The sequence below is a fragment of the Plecotus auritus genome (assembly GCF_963455305.1).
Source record: "Plecotus auritus genome assembly, chromosome: 3".
In the NCBI taxonomy this organism is placed as follows: Eukaryota; Metazoa; Chordata; class Mammalia; order Chiroptera; family Vespertilionidae; genus Plecotus; species Plecotus auritus.
Window position 1 is genome coordinate 33,279,817 of NC_137772.1, and position 21,071 is coordinate 33,300,887.

At 41.8% G+C, this 21,071-nt stretch overlaps 1 protein-coding gene across 2 annotated transcripts in view; it reads left to right on the forward strand.

The window, feature by feature from the left end:
• Positions 1 to 21,071, forward strand: part of COL4A1 (collagen type IV alpha 1 chain) — a 140,231-nt gene that overhangs the window by 50,181 nt on the left and 68,979 nt on the right. For both annotated transcript variants that reach the window (XR_013960181.1, XM_080661168.1), the window contains exon 2: positions 8,649 to 8,711. Coding sequence is in view for 1 of the 2 variants with exons in the window: in XM_080661168.1 (XP_080517294.1) it covers positions 8,649 to 8,711 (63 nt within the window). In the remaining variant the exon portion in view is untranslated. The remainder of the gene's footprint in view (positions 1 to 8,648; positions 8,712 to 21,071) is intronic.

Sequence of the window (21,071 nt, forward strand, 5' to 3'; positions counted from 1 at the left end):
GTCCCTTTTGTGCCCACCAAGTGTTCCACACGCCAGGTGTTGTGTGCTCTTGGTCTATGCTTTATTTCACCTTTGCCTCTTATAGTAATGCCTCCTCCCCATGCCTACCTTCTCTCACTACTCCAATACGATCTGTGTCTTTTGGACAGGGCCTAAGACTCCCTCCTCGGCGTGTCTGTGGGACTGCTCACCTCTCTTGTGGGCGCATTGTATTGTAATTTCTCATTTCCTCATCCCACTCGGTACCATGTTCATCTCTGCATTCTCTGCATTAGGGGAGCCTGGCCTATGCCAGGCGCAGAATAGACATTAAAATCCTATAATCCTCTTGGTCAAATTGGGCACTGAGACTAAGCGTAAGTGGATGGATGGCCCAGTCCCACCTGGGATAGCTTCTGTTCCTGCTGATGTACCCTGTGAGAGCTGGACTTGGGATTGAAATAAAGGTGGATATCTGAGTGGCAGTGGCTAAACTGGAGTGGGGAAGGAGCAAAGACTGGTTTGTATTTTGAAGCCATAGAGAGAGGAAAGATGAGAAATAAAAATAACTAGTAGAGCTCCATGTACTCTAACCCAAAAGAGGAGTTGCACATTTTTCCAGAGTTGGAAGAAATAGTCCAACTGTTTTTTTGTTTTTTTTTTTATGCCTGGCTGGGTAAAATTTGCTGTTCTTCAGAGTGGCTGGAAAATGTTTATTTGTGGTTCTCGTTAAAGCATCTTTGATGGGATGAGTCAGTGTGGAAGGTGGGGTCACTGGAGGGAAGGAAGGAAAGGTGAAGACTGTATGGGGGGAAAGGGGGAGCTGGTGAGAAAAGAGGTCAGGAAACCTGGAGAGAATAGCTAAGGTGAGAAATTTACTGATGAAATATTTCTCCTCTGAAACTAGGAAAGTTGAGTTTCACCTAGGGCCAAAAAGTCTCTACATCCACTCCTTTGCCATGGACAGTCACTTGTTCTGGGAGAACTTCCCAGGGAGCGTAGGAGGACCCCTGGGCTGGAAGCTTGCCCAGATCAACTCTTCTGCATTTGTACGTCAGGTCAGTGAGTCAGCAACCACCAGGAGAGCCCCCGTGACTCCCCCAGTTCAAACCTCCAGGCAGCGTTTCTACCCGTGGGTCCCAGTGGACACACTCAGCCCACCAACTCGTTTCACACACAGCCAATGGAATTGTGGTCACATGGCAACTACTTATAGTCACATCTGTTTGCAGCTGGACTAGACCAGTGACCTGGAGGTGAAATGCTGGGCCTCATTGTCATTTCCTACAGCCCAGCCTATTCCTAGGCAGGGATGTTTAATGTCCACCCCCACTGAATGGAGGAAAGGGAAGAAAAGAAATGAAAGCGAGTCAACAAAAAAGGTCCGATGGGGGAAAGCAAGAACAGAACTGCAATCACATGTTGATGGTCAGAGGAGCCAAGCAAACACCCTTATTTCATCAACGCATGTTGTTTGCTGGGAGCCCCGCGCAGGCCCTGAAGAGTCAGTCTCTAATGAGAAACAGTCCAGCGTGCATTTCACATGCACAACCCTTAGTCACACTATAAGAGAGAGAGAGAGATGCCGCTCATCAGAAGTTCAGTTTGTTTCTCCAATGTTTCATGTGAACTTGTGTTTTGTGTGTGTTTTTTTTTTGCCAAGAATGTATCAACACTCATAGTTGTTTTCAAATTAGGGCAGAAATAAGTTTAAAAAGTAGTAAGTATGTTCTGTTTTCATGTTTTCCATGATTGGATGAAACGGAAAGGTTATTTAATTTAATTAAATTCTCCTTCCTGATGAATTAATGATGAAGAATTATTTTCACATCTTTTGAATCACATCTATCTTACATTTCCCACAACAAAATGAAGATAATGTAATAATGAACCAGCACATGGACTCTTAAGCACCCTTAAATCTGCAATGCCAAGCCTATTTTTGGAAGTTTAAAAATCTTGTGCAAATGTAAGCTCTTTAAGAAATAGTTATCTGTACTTCAACACTTGGCCATTATTTTGCTTCCTATTTTTTAAAATAATTTTAAAATTCTATGCACACTTTTTGGGAGATACATCTTATTAAAGAAATACACAGCTCAATGCATCTAGCGCAAAGGGAGCTCCGCCCATGAAACAGAAGCCAGATCGTGAGCCAGAGTGTTTCCAGAAGCCAAGAAAACCCTTGGGTCTCCTCCCATCTCTAATAGCCCCCAAGAGTAACCACTATCCAACTTGGTTTTTTTTAGTTTTGAAATTTATGTCACCATAAATGGAATCACCCAGTGTGTTCTTTTGCGCCCGGCTGCAGTTTGCTCGGTATTACATTGGTGAGATCCATCCATGTTATCGCCAGGGTATACACAGTGTGTAGACGGCTCCAGTGTGTGAATGCATACCAGTGTGCATTAATCCGTTCAACTGTTTCAAATTGGGGCAGCTATGTATAGTGCTGCTATGAACACTCTGGAGTATGCCTTTTTAAATAATTGAAGTACAACAAAAAGAACAGAATTGTAAGTTCACAGCTCCATGGTTTTACAGTTGAAACCACCCACCCATGTAATGACCACCCTGATGAAGCACAGAATGTTTCCAGAAACCTCCCTCGTACCCCTGTTAGTCAACTTCACCAAAGTCACCACTCTTCTGACTTCTTTCACCAAAGATAGTTTCAGTTGTCCTTGGACTGACTACAGTGGGACCATATGGTGTGCTCTTCTGCTGAAAAAGTTTTAAGATTTTTTTTTCAGGGCAGTCCTCTCAGGGTGGGAATGCATGGAGGTGTAGCGAGCCATTTTCCAGAACCTCATGGTAGTAAACAAAATTTTAAAACAAGAATGACCAAAAATAGCATATGCTAGTTAAAATCACAATCAAGGTGGAAGTTAGGAAATAAATACTTAAATCCTCTACATATACTCTATATTTTTATGATGTTTTCTTATCCAAAAAGAGTGTTGCCTGTTTTTTGTTTGTTTTTGATGGTCATCTTTTATATACCACACCAACATGTTTTGGTAATGAAATATAATTTAAAATGATAGAATTGAAAAGCTCAAACTCCAGCAGTATGTGATAAGGACAAATATAGTTTAATTAAGATAGTTTTAGTAATAAAAAAACATAAGTATGTCTTTTGATGCACGCCAGCAGGCGTCACTGTGGGGCATCCACCAGGAATGGAATTACTGGGGAAGCCGTGTGTGAGTGGTGAGCTGCCAAACGGTTTTCCAGAGTGGTCAGCCCTCTTGAAAATCCCCCCAGGTGGGTCTGAAAGTTTCACTTTGGTTTCTGCACCCTTTTAATTTCTGCTCAAGTAGCCCTAATATATATTTCTTTGTCTCCATATATTCCTTTAGTTGGATAGATACTTATTCAAAAAGATTCCCTGAAGAAGTGCTACCACCAGAGAGAAAATTGGGGCAGTAATATCACCACAAAACTATTTTGACATTTTGCACAGCATCTGGAATGTGAAAAGGAATTTGAAAGATAAGCTGTTTAAACTTGGCAGATCTCCACATGTCCCTATTTGGTGGGATATGAAACACATAAAAATTGTTAAACGCTGTGACTTAAAGACCTATCTCCCATCAGAAGCAGGAAAAAAATACCAGAAAACTCAGGATTTCACTCTGCTTCATTCATTCCTACAGTAGATGTGTCACAGATAACAAATTGGCATGGTAGTGCCCTATCTCTCTCTCTCTCTCTCTCTCTCTCTCTCTCTCTCTCTCTCACACACACACACACACACACACACACACACACACACACACACACACCAGTTGGTGTCCCTTAGTTAAGTAAAAAGGTACTCTCCAAACAGAATTGGCCAACCTTCCCCTTCCTGCATCTGCACCACGTGGAACACACTTTAATGTTGAGAAGAACTCCCTGTTGGTCTGTAGATCAGAGAAAGACCGGAAATAGGCTTCATTTCAAATTAAAGTTGTTGACCTCCATCATTTCCCTTCCTTCTTTGGCACGAATGCTCTATATCGTAAATCTTGGGAATTTTTAGAACTTAACATACTTTATTGGATTAATGCTGATGGTTTGACTCTCTGAAAATCTTTAATTGGGGCATGAAAGAAAGTTTGAATAATACGAATTGCCTTATCATATCCTGAAAAGTATAACGAAACTCATACATAATTTAAAAGTTATTTACTTTAAGGGTTAGTTTGTTGTACCTTTCGCAGTCCTTTCGGATTGTATTATTTGTTTGTGTTTCAAGTTGATCCCTGCTATTGAAGAGGTGTGTGCGCATGTATATCTGACAGAGGTCACTGAGAATGATACATTTTTTCTGTTTCAAATACAACTAATTGAGTTCAGCTTCCATCTGGAGGTTATTTATTCTACTCTCATGGTAAATTATTAGCTGGTTTTCGTTAAGTTTTTCTACAGTTTTAAGGGTATGAATGACAATGTTTTCCCAAGCACTTTCTAGGGTTCTCTTTTCCCCATTGGTCTGGGTGACCCACGTAACTTTTGGCCATCAGTGGTCTACTTCAAGCATGCCTTATTTGGCCCGTGTTAGCCTTTGAGTTTGACATGCTTGGTCTACTTCTATAAGAGAGACTGAGACTCACAACTCTTTGACCTTTGGGATCTTCAGCCACATTCCTCATGACTGATTTCGTCTGCCATGACAATTTGGGTTAAGCAATGGCCTTATGGGAAGAAAACACAGGCATTGCTGTAGGGACTTGGAGCTAATTTACTTGACGTTAGCACTCCAGTGAAGGGAAAGGCAGAAAGAAAGTGTGTGTACTTCACAAAATGTACAAGTTCTTCCCATTCTAGAATCTGAAACAGATGAGATGGGAACTAGTTGATGGGGCCCAATATATTTCAGATGTTGGGAAAAATGAGCAGCCTCGTAATTCCCTCAGATGTGCAGCCAGTAGGGAGCTGTTGAGTCTGTGAGACTGCATATATCTTTTAATATTGCTGAGAGGTCCAGATGCAAAATGTAATTCCTCAGGAAGTCAAGAAATTTATGACATAGCCTTTAACATGTAGGTCACCAAAGAAATTGTGAATCTGAGTAACACATATAGTTTATTTGCCCTTTCAATATAGTCATTCTAGTAATTCACCCAGAAGATTAAAATTTGCATTACTCAAGGCTTTTATTTTAATTAACTATTTCAAAATCATGCATGACACCTGATTAAAAGGGGAAGTTTAGAGTGTCGTTTGTGTTCTTCTTAGCAGTGTGTTCTTTAATCACAAAATACCTATCTGTGCTAAGGTAATAGCCAGCATGGGCCATGATGTAACAGCGATTATAAAGGACCAGAACAGTGATATTTCAAGATAGAGTTTATTTAGCAAAGTAAATGTGCAGTTTAAGATTTTTGTTTGCTTTCTAAAAATTAGGTTTTATTTTGTTAGTTTTTTACATAGGTATTTACATACTAGGCCACCCAGAACGTAAAGCAAACATTCTGGTCTAAAAAATTGCCCTTTGTTTTGAAAAGTTGACCATAATCTAAATGTTTTTAGAATTATTGATTCTTTGGAATTGCCTTCTAGGGCCTGAATTGGTACTAAAATTTCCCAAATGAATAAAGCAGATAAGGAGCCATGAATGTCTTTGGTCTGAGAATTGAGAAAATCTTGCTTGATATAAGCTGATGGGGGTCCTTTATTTCTATAATAGAGCCTATAAAAAAGGCTGTAGTCCTTTATTTATTTTTAAATTTTTATTTATTGATTGACTTGAGAGAGAGAAAGAGAAGGGCGGGTGTAGGGGAGAAGAGAGAGAGAGAGAGAGAGAGAGAGAGAGAGAGAGAGAGAGAGAGAGAGAGAGAGAGAGAAACATGGATTTGTTTTTCTACTTATGTATGCATTCACTGGTTGCTTCTTGTATATGCCCTGATTAGAGATCGAATCTGCAACCTTGACGTATCTGGACAACGCTCTAACCAGCTGAGCTACCCTACCAGGGCAGTCCTTTATTTTTCGCTTTAGATTTTCCCAATGTTTGTCATGAACTGAAGTGCTGCCCAAAGCAAAACTGATTGTTACCCCCAGACTGGGTATGTTTCTGTAGCAAAGGCTCATGAAGCATCTTGACCTCAACATCCACAACTGTGCCCCTGTAACCTCTTATCTGGGGTCCCCTGTCATTAAGGCATTACTGATAGCTTAAGGGAACAGTTCCAGGAAATTCATTTTTATAACTTCCCTCAAATTAAATTAAGATAAGCCTCTGAGATTTTATCAACAGAGAAAAACCCAGAATTAGTAGAGAAAAACCCGGAATTACTAGAGAAAAACCCAGAATTACCAGAAAGTCCTTTTTGTCTTAAGCCATTGGATTCCCTAATTGGAAGTTTCGAAGAAATGCTATTGAACTCTGAGTAGAAAAGCCCACACTGCTTCAGGCTGTTGATGGCTTTCTGCCAGCTGAGTCTGCGTGGTAGGTAGACAGTTCCTCTGCGGACTATACAAATAAATGAGCCTTCACCTAGTTGCTATTTCCTTCCTGTACCTGAAAGAGTGGAATGGAGTTTAGCTGAGTTTAAAGAGCAGAACTGTTTCTGAACCTGGCTCAGAAGCAGGAAAGTTGTGGGGAATGAGGTAGTAAGAGAGGGGAGGCCAATCTGGAGCCTGTGACTTGAAGCTGCCTCACCTGTTGGGCTTTCCTGGTTTGAGGACTCACCTAGCCGCTCTGGGCACTCCAGGGACCCATGCACCCCTGAGAACCTCCACTCTTCTTTGTCTAATCTGGGAATCTGGAATGGTCTCACAATCATTGCTGAGTTCCCTTTTTGTAGTTTTCCCCCACAGTGATGCTATGCAGTAATACACTGTGACTTGACATGCCAGTGGATTATTGTCTATCGTTGTTATTTAAGGTTGATTAAATGGACACCACCACCACCAACAACAAAACGACAGTAATCGGGTACCTACTACTCTATTTCATCAATTCTGAGATGCCCATTCATTGGTGTTTTACAAATTCTAAAATTGGGTAGATCTAACAATTGATGTGCCATTGTTCAGTTAGTGGTGTTCTTCATTTCCTAATGTCAGTTTTACAACCAGTGTAGTCTCAGAGAGAGGGTCTGGTCCGGCCCCCAAAGTGCTCATGGGGTACTGGGGAGACATATATGTAAAGGGCTATAAGGAACATGATAAATGTTGCAGTAGAGGCATGTAGTCAACCTTTTATGGGAACCCACGTAGTGAGCAGTCAGTGCTCACCTGGGGATTGGACAAGAGATGGTGATGTTGAGGGAGGCATACCTCTTGAGTCTCTCAGTACTTGTATTCGTGCATTTTGGAGGAAACTTCCGGAGCACAGGTTTAAGATTTCAGCCTCATGTGTTTCGTCACCAAAACACAGAATGTGAAGCAAACTGCAAACGAACATGGATTGATTAAACAATTGCCCAAAATGTGAGCCAGGGAAAGAAACAGAACCATAATCTCAGGAGTCTGGATTGCTGTCAATTGTCCCCATTTCCAAAATATAAAATTAAGAACAGCTTACTGTCTTGGAGGGACTTGTTTAGGTTTCACGAATAAAATAAATATCTTCAAATGCAGTTGTTTTATGCAGATCTCCATGGCAATGGAGCCAAGATGAGTATATTGTTTTAAAAAATAGACTTCACCTGATCACAATATGATTAACAGTATGGTTTTCTTTTCATGAAACGTATCATCTGAAACAAAATTCAGCTACACATTTTATCTCAGACTTATAGGCTCCTTAAAATTATTTCTGTCATACTCTCTTATATTCTGTCCACAATACCTCAGCCTGTTTTGGTTTAAAATTTGGGTTCTTCTATGGAAATTGCAACTCTATGTAGGTACCGTCATATGTTTACCTTTTATTGTGTTGGAAGTTTTACATAATGGAAGTTGGGTTCTAATTTCAGCCTCATTCTTGCATGTTATATTAAGCCTCCTAATACAGTTTTCACATCTGTAAAATGGGGATGATAGCTGACTGTAGCACTTGAACACATTAGTTCCCTTCTTCTCTAGCTTTTATTACATGCTTGAATTCTTTTCTATGCAGTTTTAACATTGATTTACATGCTAAAAATGAACTACAAGGGACGTTTTGTTGTTGAATGTTCTTTAGTTGAATATTCAAACTTTAATTGGGTTTAAAATCAGTTCTTTAGGGTTTGGGATTAAAAATGAGCCCCTTCATTTATTTCGTCTTTGCCCAAATGTTGTTTTGCATGCCTGTATTTCCCTGGGAATGAGAGGGACGAAGCATGGACTCTGCCCTCCTAAGCCACCGTCCCTGGTCTCACGTCTTAAACTCTTAAATCAGAAGTGTGACATTTTCATCACCTTGTGTCCTATTAACATAATCTCTTAGAAGGTCCACTTCAAAAGTATAAGTGACAGTCTTCACTTTTTGGACTAAGTTATGCTTTGATGTGTCCTACTCCAGGATTGCTCTTCTATCTATTAGGTCAAGAGAGATGAACCATAGGACAAATACGTGACAGCCCCATTAGGGCAAATCTAGATGTCACATACTTTAAGACTGTGCTCATAATAACAGGGTAGGACTTTCCCCATTAATAGGCGAAGATGCCAAAATCATTTCATTTCAGATGTGGACCTCAATTTGCAAGAGTTCTTCTATTTAAAGACTTTTTTTCTCTTCCTTCCAGGGTGGTGGATGTGCTGGCTCCGGCTGTGGGAAATGTGACTGCCAGGGAGTGAAGGGACAAAAGGTAAGTAGCCAAAACTTAAGTAACTACAATTCCTTTTGAATTGCCATCAGTGTGGAATGTATTAGCAACTACTTTTAAGTCATCAAATAATCATCATTTCATGTTAAAGCCTTATTACTATTTTAATAATTTCCCCAGAGCAATACAAATGAAACAAAATCAGGTTTAACATTATTGCTGTGAATCTTAACAGTTATTCTCCAAAGATTGTACTAATTAGTGGCAATTAATGTAGGAAAAGGGATTTGGTTCATTTTCCTCTTTTGATTCTAGAGCAGCCGTGGGCAAACTATGGCCCTCGGGCCGGATCCGGCCCGTTCGGCTGTTCTATCTGGCCCGCAGAGCCAAAAGAGCGGAGGGTTCTCTTGCTCTCCCCTCCGCTCCTTTACTTTGAATTTATATTAGTTCACACAAACACTCCATCCATGCTTTTGTTCCGGCCCTCCGGTCCAGTTTAAGAACCCATTGTGGCCCTCGAGTCAAAAAGTTTGCCCACCCCTGTTCTAGAGGGAACAAGTGTTTTGGAAGAAAGTCTGTCAAGTCAACAGTATTCTTTGGAATTAATGTATAAGAGCTAAACTTAGTCTTTTTCTGAAAAAATAAAAAAGAAAGTTTTATTGAACCTGTGAGCTTTCTATTCAAATTAGTATTTTTAAACATTTTAAAAAATAATTTTTATTTTTCAATTACAGTTGAGATACAGTATTATATTAGTTTCAGGTGTATACCCCAGTGATTAGACATTATAAAACTTACTAAGTGATCATCCCGGAAATCTTATACTCATCTGACACCATACATAGTTGTTAGAATATTACTGACTATATTCCCTATGCTCTGCTTATACCCCCATGACTACACTATAACTATCAATTTCTACCTCTAAATCCCCTACCTTTTTCACCCATCTCCCCAGTTCCCCTCCCATCTTGTAACCATCAAAATGTTCTCTATATCTATGAGTCTGTTTCTGTTCTGCTTGTTTGTTTATTTTGATTTCTAGATTTTAATTTATAACATACTTGTCTAGATTCATTTACAAAACAGTAAATATTTATTGTTTCCCAAATGTAAAATGAAAATATTTTTTTCCAAGCAAGCACTTCTCCTCCCTCTCAGTTAAGCACCAGGGATCATTTTCTTTGAAAGGCAAGTCATATCTGTGCTTTTCAGACATGAGAGAAGTTGCCTATCTGGTTTTTACGCAGGGATAGTGCAGCATCCTAAACCTGTCTGGGAGTCACCATGGAAACCAGGCCTGGCAGTGGGAAAACATGGCCAATAAACCAGTCCGCCTCCCATGTGGGAGTACTCAGCGATTGGGGTCGTGTGGAAGGGAGTGAGCCCCAGTGGACCACTGCCTGCTTTCGGGGAGTTGAAGGTGTCAGCCGGCCTAGCACGAGCGTTTTTCTCTCACTCATGGCCTGTTGAAGGTGTATGGGGTCTCAGACTCACACTTTTGAAATTCAGTGAATTCTGTTTTACAGAAAATGGAGTTATTTCTTTTTAACTACTTGCTGAAATGCCAACATTATTCTTTTAAAAAATATGCTGACAGTTGTTGACACTAGTATTAACCTGGATAGTTTTTGAATAAATGGAGGATAAGGAAACATTTTTATGTCTTTCATTATCAACTTTATCACCTCTAATTCATCTTCAGGGGCTGTCCATTCTCTCCTTGGGGAGTTTTTCTAGCTGAGTCCAGTGTGCATTTTCAAGAGTTATTTTAAAGTAGAGGCAAGTATGTTCATACCATAATGATCCCCCACCCCCCCTTTTTAAAAATGGTCTAGCTTGAATTACACACAAGCACACAGAACTAACAAAAAATCCTTAAAAGTATGAAAAGTAGAACGTTCAGTTGTCAACAATAGGAAATGAAAGCCTAGATCAGCACTACGTTTTTCTTGCAAGGTAAAGCATCAGGGTTTGGAGAGGGGCCGGCAGAGCTAGCATTTCTCTCTCTTGAAAGGCACAGGGTCCACCTGGATTTCCACTCCAGTCTAGCAGCTGCAGGCCCAGGTGGCACCCTGCATGGCTCTGGTGGTTTTCAGACTTCCTATTCTGTCCATACCTTTTCTAGCCAGATTTATTTTAATTTTTACCAAAAACCCACCCATCCTATATAATAAAAGAGTAATATTCAAATTAACCATCACTCCGCTACACCCACAAGCCACGCACACCAGCCATGCCCACCAGCCAATCAGGAGCGAATATGCAAATAAACCCAACCAAGATGGCTACGGCCACAGAGAGCAGGAGGGAGGCTTGGGTTTCCCCGGCAATGGAGGAAGCCAAACTTTCCGCCTGCCCTTGCCGGCCTAGGTTCCCACTCAAGGCTACAAAGTTTCAATGATAGAAGATACATAAACCCAAACAGAAATGGTGGCAGCCACGGAGCTGGAAAGAGCAGGAGGCTAGGGTTGCCCCCGGCAATGGAGGAAGCCAAACTTTCCGCCTGCCCTTGCCGGCCTAGGCCTCCACTCAAGGCTACGAAGTTTCAATTATAGAAGATACATAAATCCCCCCCAAAAATGGCTGCTGCCATGGAGCAAGCAGAAGGCTTGGCTCCGCTCCAGGCTACAAAGTTTCAATTGTAGAAGATAAATAAACCCCAGATACCAGGGCCTCCGCTTGGGTCACCAGGGGGCGTGGCCGGCCTGCAAACCACCACAAGCCCCTCGCCCAGGCCGCCTTACACCCCAAGGGAACCCCCACCCTGATCCGGGACACCCTTCAGGGCAAACCAGCTGGCCCCCACCCGTGCACCAGGCCTCTATCCTATCTAATAAAAGAGTAATATGCAGATTGACCATCACTCCAACACACAAGATGGCTGCCCCCATGTTGTCAAAGATCCTGCCCCCATGTGGACACAAGATGGCCACCACGAGATTGCCAGCAAGGGAGGGCAGTTGGGAGGGTCCAGGCCTGCAAGGGAGGGCAGTTGGGGGCAATCAAGCCTGCAGGGGAGGGCAGTTAGGGGTGACCAAGCTGGCAGAGGAGGGAAGTTGGGGGCAACCAGGCCTGCAGGGAAAGGCAGTTGGGAGGGATCCAGGCCTGCAGGGGGAGCAGTTGGGGGGTACCAGGCCTGCAGGGGAGGGCAGTTAGGGGTGACCAGGCCTGCAGCGGAGGGCAGTTGAGGGGGACCAGGCCTGCAGGGGAGGGCAGTTAGGGGCAAACAGGCTGGCAGGGGAGCAGTTAGGCATCAATCAGGCTGGCAGGGGAGTGGTTAGGGGGTGATCAGGCTGGCAGGCAGAAGCAGTTAGGGACAATCAGGAAGGCAGGCAGGCGAGCAGTTGGGAGCCAGCAGTCCTGGATTGTGAGAGGGATGTCCGACTGCCCGTTTAGGCCTGATCCCACCGGGATCGGGCTTAAACAGGCAGTTGGACATCCCTCGAGGGGTCCCAGATTGGAGAGGGTGCAGGCTGGGCTGAGGGACACCCCCCTCCCCCGTGCACGAATTTCATGCACCGGGCCTCTAGTTGATATATAATAGAGTAGATTTATCCACGTATAGCTTTCCACATATTTTCAGCTGACTTTTTCATAACTTGATGACAGCTAGTCGGGGACTTTGCCCACTTCAGTTCAGAGTTATCCCAACATTTTTAGAGAAGACAGGGTCACATCTGAGTCATAGACAGCACCTGGCACCCAACCTCACAAGAAAAGGGTCTTGAAACATTTCCTCCCTTCCCCCCAAAAAAAACTAAGCCTTGATGAAGCCCTTGCTGTGGCCTCTCCTTTCCTCTGGCCCAGGTCCATGTGAATTGGGACATGGAGACATGCAGTGGGCCCTGCTTCCATGTGGGCTTGCAAAGGTCAAGGGCAGGAGAGTGTCGAGGGAGAAGACGTGCCCTTCGATGCTGATACTTTCTTGTGAGGAGGGTTCAGGTCAGCCTACTGCTGCAACTGCCTAAGCCTTGAAATCGGGGAACCACAGAGCTCCTGTTGGGACTGGATAGAAGATGTAGACTTCTGGCCCTAACCGGTTTGGTTCAGTGGATAGAGCGTCGGCCTGCGGACTCAAGGGTCCCAGGTTCGATTCGGTCAAGGGCATGTACCTTGGTTGCTGGCACATACCTAGTAGGGAGTGTGCAGGAGGCAGCTGATCCGTGTTTCTCTCATCGATGTTTCTAACTCTCTATCCCTCTCCCTTCCTCTCTGTAAAAAATCAATAATATATATATATATATATATATATATATATATATATATATATATATAAAAGATGTAGACTTCTGTATTTCCTAAAAAGTCAATCAGACATCCAGTATTTTGGGCCGACTGCATCTTTCCTGGCTTGACCTTGTTCCCTCAACAGTCTCTCTCATTGCCCATTTTCAATATTTTTTCTGTTATTATTAAATAAAGACTATTTAACTTCAAGGGAAGCTATAAATTAATCCATTCAAAGACTAGTTATTGAATGGATTCAGAAGGCCTCTTGAAATCTAGGGGCATAGCTAACTGGTTTAGAATTATATCCTTTTAACAAAAGCAGAGATCTATCTTTTGTCCTCTTGAGCATAAAGATTTCAGGTCCCGTGGTTCACATAACATGAGCTAGGAAGCGGCCCTTCCTCCCACGGAAAGAGGAAATTTTAAACTTCCACTAATTGTCTTGGAAGTGATGTTAAAATAATTAGTTTAATGATGTGATACACCTAGAGCTTGACTGAGCTTTCAGATCTGGTTTCATTTCTCTCTTCCCAAGGTCAGACAACAAAGAAATTTGTTCTTGGCTGGCAGGCAGGTCAGTGAGAGAAGTTGGTCTTTTGCAACTGCCACCAACTCCAACCCATTCTCAAAGCAAGTCCTAGACATGTTAATTGGGTATAAATGCAAAAGGAATAAAGGGTTTAGAATCATAATTTAAATCTAGTGGTTCAAGTTGCAGATGTACTTTTGAGCTACTAACAAATGTCTTTAATTCTCATGGAAGTTTTCTTGCTATTCTCAAATATCCACAAATTAAATAAATTTTGCCTTGTATTAAAAAATAGGATAATAGGAGTCATATAACCCCAAGAGAAGTAAAGTTACTTAAGTGGGACAGAGTGTTACTGCCTTAGAAATTTGGAAATCATTGTTTCTGAGACATGTCTTTTCCACATCTCCTTGAAAAACACTTTGATACATTGGCTGTTTAGAATCCACCAGTGGAAATTGGAATATCTCCAGTACAAATTGCCAAATCTCTTTTGGCTAAGTCCTGCTTTCCATGGAGATGTGATTAATTGACAGAATGACTTACATTCTCTAGAGAGCTAAGTAAACGTTAATGCAGCAGATCCTTGGTCAATTTATAATCTCATAGTCATCAATATAATACCAGGTATCTTATTCTGAGTTCAACAGTTAGATTCATGAGTCTTTCACTGGATTTTAGCGTCTATGCTGAACTGTTTATTTTCCTACTTCCCTGGCTGGCCACTCATCTCTTCAGATGTTTTCTCTTAGGTAATTAATTTGGGTTTGTACACAATGGCTTTGTGTTCTTCCTGATGCCTCAGCTGTGTAGGAATGTTATCTACTTAAACTGATTAGGGGTTTGAATGCTTGTCTATTCAGAAATAGCCAAAAGTTTAAGGTCCTCTTTTGCTTGATAACCTGATTTTCTCAATTGTTTGAGATGATTGGAAAGGCTACACTTTCCCAGAAGTTACTGCTAAATACTTGGAAATTAACTTTATATTTTGCTAAAATAGAGTTTGCATAAGAAGTCTTTCAAGTATTTTAACCATGGGAGTCCATGTTTGTGTAAAGCTGTCATTATATTCTATAACCCTGGAATGTCCAAAAAAAAGGAATTTCAAGTTAAACTAGAGAGGTAGGACATATGCACATGAAATCAATAACAAGAGTGAATTATCAAGTTCTAGGAGAAATGAAAGAGCAAACAAATGCTGCAGTTGGTCTGAGAAGGGATTGATCCCTGTAACCTAGATTCTAGGTCCTAGAACAGCCGTGGGCAAACTACGGCCCGCGGGCCGGATCCGGCTGTTCTATCCGGTTTTCTTGCTCTCTCCTCCGCTCCTTTACTTTGAATTTATATTAGTTCACACAAACACTCCATCCATGCTTTTGTTCCGGCCCTCCGGTCCAGTTTAAGAACCCATTGTGGCCCTCGAGTCAAAAAGTTTGCCCACCCCTGTAACCATAAGTAAAGGGACAGCTTCTTAGACAAGTAGGATCCAGGCAAATTCTGGGTTCACTAATGCACCAGACTTGCTTGGATTAGAATAGAGTCACCTCTCACACATATGCATAAAGACACATGGCTGAACTGAACTACACTAATCAGAGAAAGCAACTCTGTGGACAGTTGATAGATGCTACCATAGAAAAAGTTTGATAGTTCCTGACTCTTGAAAGGGACATTCCCAAGCCACATAGTCTTGGAAGCACAGAGTCTTAATTAACCAAAATTATAGTGATTCTAACGAGTGGTGGGAACTGCGTGGGTATCTCATATCTTCTCAGAATACTTTAACCTGCTGATATCCAGATCCCTGCCAACAACGTGGGAAAGAAGCACATTATTCTGTTATTACTAATTAGATGGTTTATAAATCACAGTCCCTCTCCACACGCCGGGTCTGCACAGCAGTAATATAGTCATCAGAGAGTATAGTCCAAGATTGTATTCAAGGCGGAGAAGTTCAAAAATGGAATTTCTGTCTTTTTGCCTAAAATGTGTACCTTATCTGATTTGAAAGGGTTGGAGAAATCTGGCCAATCTGGAAGTAATTCTGTTTCTGGCCCTGGAGATCTAGAAAGAAGTTAATGTTGCTTTAGCACTAAGTTTGTGCAGGATACTCTTCTCTCTTATTATGGTAACTGATTTGTAGCTTTACCAGCTATTTAGCTGCTATATACATTGACACAGTCAACAGATATTCGACATCATTCCTACATATACACCTGTCTGTCTGTGTGTTAACATTAAATTATAGCCCCTGCTTATATACAACAGATTTTGTCCAGGAGAGAAAAATCCTGGCTTTGGAGTGTCAGAGCAAGAAAGAGTAGGGGACTGATGTATATTGGACTTCTGCCTAGGGTCAGGCATGGTACTGAAAGCTTTTTATGCTTATTATGTTTATACCCATTTTACTAGTCCAGGGTTTCTCAGCTTTGACACTGTTACACTTTGGATAGAAAAATGTTTTTGTTGTGGGCAGTGCCCTGTGCACTGCAGGATGTTTAGCAGCATCCCTGGCCTTTACCCACCAGATGCCAGGAGCACTCTCCCTCCCTCATTGCAAATATCTCTAGATGTGGCCGATGTCTCCTGGGAGCTGGGGAGAGCAGATAGTAAAGTCATCCTGGATCAAAAGCCACTGCACTAGCCCAATCTCTTATAGCAAATGAGATGTGATTAATGGGATTTAAGTCCTATCATGGCTCTAATCAATTTCCATTCTTCAAGATAAGAAGATCCAGATCTGAGAGAATCAACACGATGAACTTGTCGTTCAGAGTATCCTCGAGTCTTGAGCAAGCTCCTGCTGCTCTAAAACTGAATCTATGGTGTATATGCTGATCCCCTGCCCACCTGCCAAGGCATGCAGACCTTCTGAAGCCTTTCTCTGAACGGGTAGTGATGAAGGGTTGCTGGAGGACCACAAAGAAATGACCCTGTTCTTGTGGGACCATGGGAAGAACTCCCAGTTCCTGTTCTAGGGGAGCATCCATTAGGGCCTCCACCCGGTTAAACAAATAACCACAGGGAGTTACCTTGTCTTTAATATGAAGCAGGTCAGAGGTCATCTGCCAAGTCTGAGCCCCATCTCCACCTGAGGGAGGTCATGGGAAGCCTATCCCAGAACAGCCAGCTTTTATTCCATGCCATTCAGGGCATGTTTATTCTGTACAGCATTCAGAACAAAACCCTGAGTGGAGGGCATGCGGAAGTGAGGATTTCTTAGGCTTGCTTCAAGAGATGCAAGAGCACGTACATAGTGAGGATCAGCCCCTCCACTCCCTTCCTTCAGGAAATCCTGGCATATACTCTATCCTGTAGGGAATTTTTCACTCTGGTTACAAGGCAGTAACCTTTGTTACTTAATGGGCATGTTTCCTTGATCTCTCAGGAGGTGAGTATAGCTATACAGTTGATCCATTCTGGACATAGTCAAAGACTATATCATTAACAGGAATAGTGCTTTCTATGTTATACTTTATCAAGTAGTTATTCTCTTTTCATTTCAAATTATTCTTAGTATCTGTGTATTATAGATTAGGGTCCTCAAGGGTCATTAAAGAACAAGATTATCTTTCTATTATTTTTTATCAGGATACTGAAAAAATTTCCCCATACATTAAATTATATTAACCATTGTTCTGAATGTTAAAGGTATCATATTTCTTCCTGGATATTTAATTTTTTTTTCTGAAAGTAAATATTTTTGTGTAGACTCTTTGAAACTTTGGCTCAATGAACTGATTTGGACTAATAATGAATTACTACTAAGAACAATAATTTATATATAAAGCACTCTGTGAGAGGCACTGTAGTACATTTAAATTAGTGAAAATTTCAAAACCTAGTCTATTTCAAAAGAAATTCCATTTCCTTACTTCCACGAAGTGAAATACATAAAGTAAAAATGTAGTAAAAGCTGCTACTTAGTATAAAATATTAGGAGGCTTATTTAATAAAATTAAAATTTGTTTAGTTAGTGCATCAAGTGTATTTGAAATTACTTCTAATATTTGTGAGACTGATTGGATATCTTTATTTTTATGTATTTAGAGCATTCACAAAAGTCACATGGGTCTAGTTCAGCCCTTCCCAAGCTGTGATCCTCAGACCACTTTGGGGTTGTTAGTAGATGTTTCTTTTGGGACGGAATATGGAAGAACGTTCCAAGAACAAATAAGTTTGGGCAACACTAAGTGATGGTTAAGTGGATGTTTGTTGCTTCCATTCTAGGACCTTTGAGAAGCTTCTGAACCTTCTGGGGTACAGTTCCCCCAACTTAGTTGATCACAGACACCACTTTTTTCTCAAATCAGGAACAGCTTTCAGGAAAAGAATGTTTTGTTGAGTAAAAGCCTTGATTCCAGGGTGAGGCCCATTATCTGGTAGCTGAGGGTATTTCATCAAGTCATTCTAATCAAGTTAACCTATAAAAAAAGGGAAATGACCTTGATCCTCAAAGTTTCTAGTGCCCATAGGATCAAGTGAAAGGTATTATACATAAAAGAACTTAGGAAATTTAAAATATCATCTGTGTATACCTGTCATTTTAGCAGTAGTTGAATTGAAAAGTTGTGATAAATATCAGGAAAGAGTTTGCTTGCTGGTCCAGTCCTGGACGGATGCCTAGATGTAAAGACATAGGCACAAATGGGCTGACTCTCAATTCACAGAGGAAGACTAGAAGGCCAGGGAAATGGGCTTGGTCCACTTGGGACAGAGGCTCTCCTGGGACCTAAGTTAAAGAGATGTTAGGATGTTTTGAGAATCATAGCACCACTGTTAGAAAGTGTGTTTGTAGCTTTTGGAAGCTTTTGGTAGAGGGAAAATGAAATGTACTCACTTGGGAGGTCTGTCTGGAAACATCATCCAATTTTTAGTCAACGTGATTTTATCTTCCATTTCCAGAATCATTATCCCTTAACTTATAAGGAAAACCACCTCTTCTTTTATTTGCTTCCCTAACATCCCAAATACCTCTGCAGGCTTCTGTTGTTATCTGCTTTTTCTGACATACATATAGTTATAAGGGTTGTCCAAACGCCTCTCCTCCCCCAGCCAACTGTTCTTGTTCTAAATATTATTTAAAAGGGAACCTTTCAGAAATGTCACTGACTTTCTGCCTTATCATGGATGTAAGCACTCCTGAGTGTCTACTTAAACCACTTTGGGGCCACTGGTGCTTACCACAGGACCCGGTGGCATGTGAGCTGGTTATTTGGTTAATCCATGTTTTTTTTGTGGTGTCTTGTAATGCCAAGATATTTTCCAGATGTCTCCTATTTCCTATTTCCACATATTGGACATGAATCACCATCTGGCAGAGTCTCGTCATGAGAAACAATATGGGTTTCCACATTCACCTACTTTTGTATTTTTGGTAGTCCTCTAAAAACAAAGGATTTAAAAATCTATGCCTGAATTCAAGGACAAAATATCAACATCATATCTGGGCAGCCACTAGACATGTATTTATGCAAAGTGGGTTTATCTTGCTATACACATAAGGCTCACCATTGGATGTCACTGAAATATACACTCTTCCACACCACGGGGCAACAGTGAGCTGTACTTCTCCCAGTTTCCATCTCATCTTCTTATTTCTCTCCACCACACAAAACCTGCTCCTCTGCCATGTGCTTCTGAGACCGTTAAACCTAGGATAGATTACAATGATAAAAATCTACATTTTTTGATTTGCAACTATATTTGGAACGTACCTCCTCAAGCGTAGCTTTAAAAATAGTGAGTTGATTTTCCCCCGTGTTTAGAAGGAGGGGTAGAAAAATTAAATGTCTTGGATGGAATATTGTGTCCTGTGACTTTTCAAGCCCAGAACACCTCACATGAGTGCACGCTGTCGTCAGTGATGCTGGGCCCAGACAGTCCTCGTCTTGACTATTCACAGGAAAAAAGTTATTTTTTCTAAATATGATCCTAAAATATTGGCTGGCAGAAATAGAAGGAGGCGAATGAGCCTGCATGTTTTAATTCAAGATGGAAGGCTTAAAACCAACCCTGACAAATGAAACCTGGGCCGTTGGCTCTCCCTCCTGTGTGTTGGTGCCACATCATGAGCTTTCAGAATTGGTTTCCAGACGGCACGTAATGATGGTGATAATGATGTAGTGTGGGCGTGCAGAGCTGCACCCGTAAAAATGGTATTGCCAGAACCCGCATGCCTGTGAAGTGGTTCAGCGCAATGTGCAGTTAAACAAAGGAAGAATTAGTCAGAGGTAAGGAGCAAACCAGATGCCTGGGGAAGTGGTGCCCCTTTGTTTTCTGTCCCCTTTGGCAAACCCATTAGATGTGTTAAAGGTATACCCAACACCCACGTCCATGAGGTTTAGCCTGCCTCCATTGCTGAACCACAGAGTTTTATGAAGGTCTAATGCTTATCTGGCCCCAAATTTGTTGACTCTGGATTTCTTCACATGAAAATCCAACATGAGGAGCTGATAACGGTTCTTGGCTAATCTCTACAATGCTGTCATGAAATTATTCCTGGTGTAAAGTCCTTCAATGGGAGTTGTCCTTTATCAGTGTGAGGTTGTGGCATCCAGAATGCTTCCAGGCCAACCTACAGAAGTGAAAGATGCGTTTGGTAATGAATGAGAGCTGAATCTCTTATACCTGTCTGGTTAGATCCCAGGATTTGTCTAAGTAATTTTTTATGGATGCCTCATTGTAACATGTGAGGGCCATATGTTAGTCAACTGATTCTAGGTACGAAATCCCAGGCTTTCAGTTGATGTGGATTCTGAGGTCTCAACATCTGGCTAAATGCTTGGTTTTTGAAATGGTTTTCCCTAGAAGACTGGTAAAGGAATTAAATGTATTTGTAATAGATCCAGTGAGCTGATTATGTCCACCATCTCACTCCATCCCATTCTTCCTTTTGGATTTAGGCAGCGGTTAGCTAGACAAGTAGACAGCCCCATGGCAGAGGGAAACATTAAACCAGGAACAGCATCAGTAAACCCCCATTTGAGCACTGAGCCCCGAGGGATAAAAAGAAGGCAGTGTCGTGAGAGTGAGCCCCGTAGGGATCAGAGTTGAGCTGGGGTTGTGGGTCAGGGACCTAAAATTCAGCACACTAAGGGCACGTGAGTTAGGCCCCCCAATTCTGTTTCCCTAATTTTCATCATGTTTCCCTGATTGGGGATGGGAAACTGCCAGGGACGATTTTGCCCCTTTGCCCCAAACTTATCTTTTTACTTCTACACAAGAGACCCCAAATCATTAAAGAGCATATTTTCATGAAAGTGAAGTTGGCTGGCAAAAAGCAGAAGGTGTGTCTTTCTGAGCCCTCGGGAATTGCTGTTTCCTTAAGCTGGGCCTCTTCTCTCCCATCTTATCAGAATTTCATGGTCAAGGCTTAGAGAAGTCTTGTTCTTAGACTGCCGGCCCTGGTGGCCAGGGAATTATATATTTTCTTCTGCATTGGAAGTAGCACCTTTTCTCCTGGTTCATGGCATTTTGTAAACATTGCTGTGGCTACCCTCCTGCCCTGGCTGAGGTGGGCGGTGAGTTTCCGGTTCCACCTCTCCCCATAAGGAGCTGGAGGGCCAGAGCTTTGGTGTCTCAGCTACACAGAGGCACTTGGTGAAGAGCAAGCATCACCTTGTCGAATTCTAGACCAC